At 47.4% G+C, this 1274-nt stretch overlaps 1 protein-coding gene across 1 annotated transcript in view; it reads left to right on the top strand.

The window, feature by feature from the left end:
• The first annotated feature begins 584 nt into the window (after positions 1-584).
• Positions 585-1274, top strand: part of SLC10A7 (solute carrier family 10 member 7) — a 155929-nt gene continuing 155239 nt past the window's right edge. The window contains exons 1-2 of the mRNA XM_085313148.1: positions 585-728; positions 1096-1261. Coding sequence (XP_085169274.1) covers positions 585-728; positions 1096-1261 — 310 coding nt within the window. The remainder of the gene's footprint in view (positions 729-1095; positions 1262-1274) is intronic.

A 1274-nucleotide genomic window follows, 5' to 3' on the forward strand; every position in this document is an offset into this window, starting at 1 on the left:
AGAATTGTTGTGTGCTTAAAATATCTTAGAACAAGGCACCCGTGGCAGTACTGGTGTGAGCAGCTGTGATGATGAAATGTTTTATACTTTATCATTTCCTTGTTAATATGATTTAGAGTGAGGGGGTCACGGCCAGCCAGAGACTGGACTAATGAATCCATCAGGGAAGCTGAGACAAGAGAGGAATAGAAAATCAAAAGTGCAGGTTGAGCATCCGAATCAGATTTTTATGATACTCTGGTTTAATGGAGATATATTTAACATTGAAACAAACTCAGTGACTTCCGCGTAAGGAATTTTATCAAGTTTGGAAGTAAGCTAATTCAGAAGGCATTCATACATAATGAAACAGGATAAATCACAAAAGATTAAGATGTCTTTAGGYTACAATAGGTGTTTATTTTCCTGTAGACAGGACAGATGTCTTGGAATCAGTTCAAACTGTGACATGCAGTCTCTTTCTTACAGCAATGAAGTGGTATAWATGGATATACTCCAAGGCAACGATGACAAATCTATTATTCAGCATCTTAATGCACTAACTGGACAACAATTTTTTTTTATAACCTGACATATAAAAAATAATGGCTGTGAGAATAACTGAATTTGGAAACTCGGCGTTAAGGCAAAGCCTAGTTTTGACTGGTAAAGCCCAGCACTGGCACTGCGAAGGACAGGAAAGTCCTCAACCATTTGAAATCCGGGTTGCAGGAAGACTCCCTGTACCGGTAATACGAGTCAGGTGAGTTGGCAGCCACGGGCACTACATCTGCCCAAACAGGTAGCACAAACCAAGGCCAGTGCAGGCACAGCAGGTGACTCTGGATTTTCTACCGGGAACCCTGAAGACAGTATGTCTTCATGCTGGCACCCTGCCTGCCGAAGCCCTGCCTGCACTGTACGCCTGCCGTGTTCTGTATGTGTGCATACACACACACACACACGTTTATCTATACTGCACTCCAGTAACCATCTGGCTGGTGTTCCCAGCTTTCACAGTACAGGTTCCAGTATTTGCATTGCCAATATTTCCACTGTCAGCCACCTCCCACCGAGTCGAGCCTGCTCCCTGCGTGACACGCTCCTGTTTCACAGGAACTACCCGCCCTTGCAAAGGCCCTGCTTCTGGAACGGAGGCTTAAACCGCACCATGTGGGCATGCYGCCTCAGCCGGAGCCAGGCGGCTTCGCGCTTCCTGCGCTCCCCTCGCCCAACGCGAGCCCCGCCGCGCCGCCACACGAGCTCGCACTGCAGACGCCTGGTGAGAGGCGCCG

Source organism: Rhea americana, unplaced genomic scaffold (assembly GCF_003343005.1).
Source record: "Rhea americana isolate MKP2758 unplaced genomic scaffold, rheAme1 scaffold_38, whole genome shotgun sequence".
In the NCBI taxonomy this organism is placed as follows: domain Eukaryota; kingdom Metazoa; phylum Chordata; class Aves; order Rheiformes; family Rheidae; genus Rhea; species Rhea americana.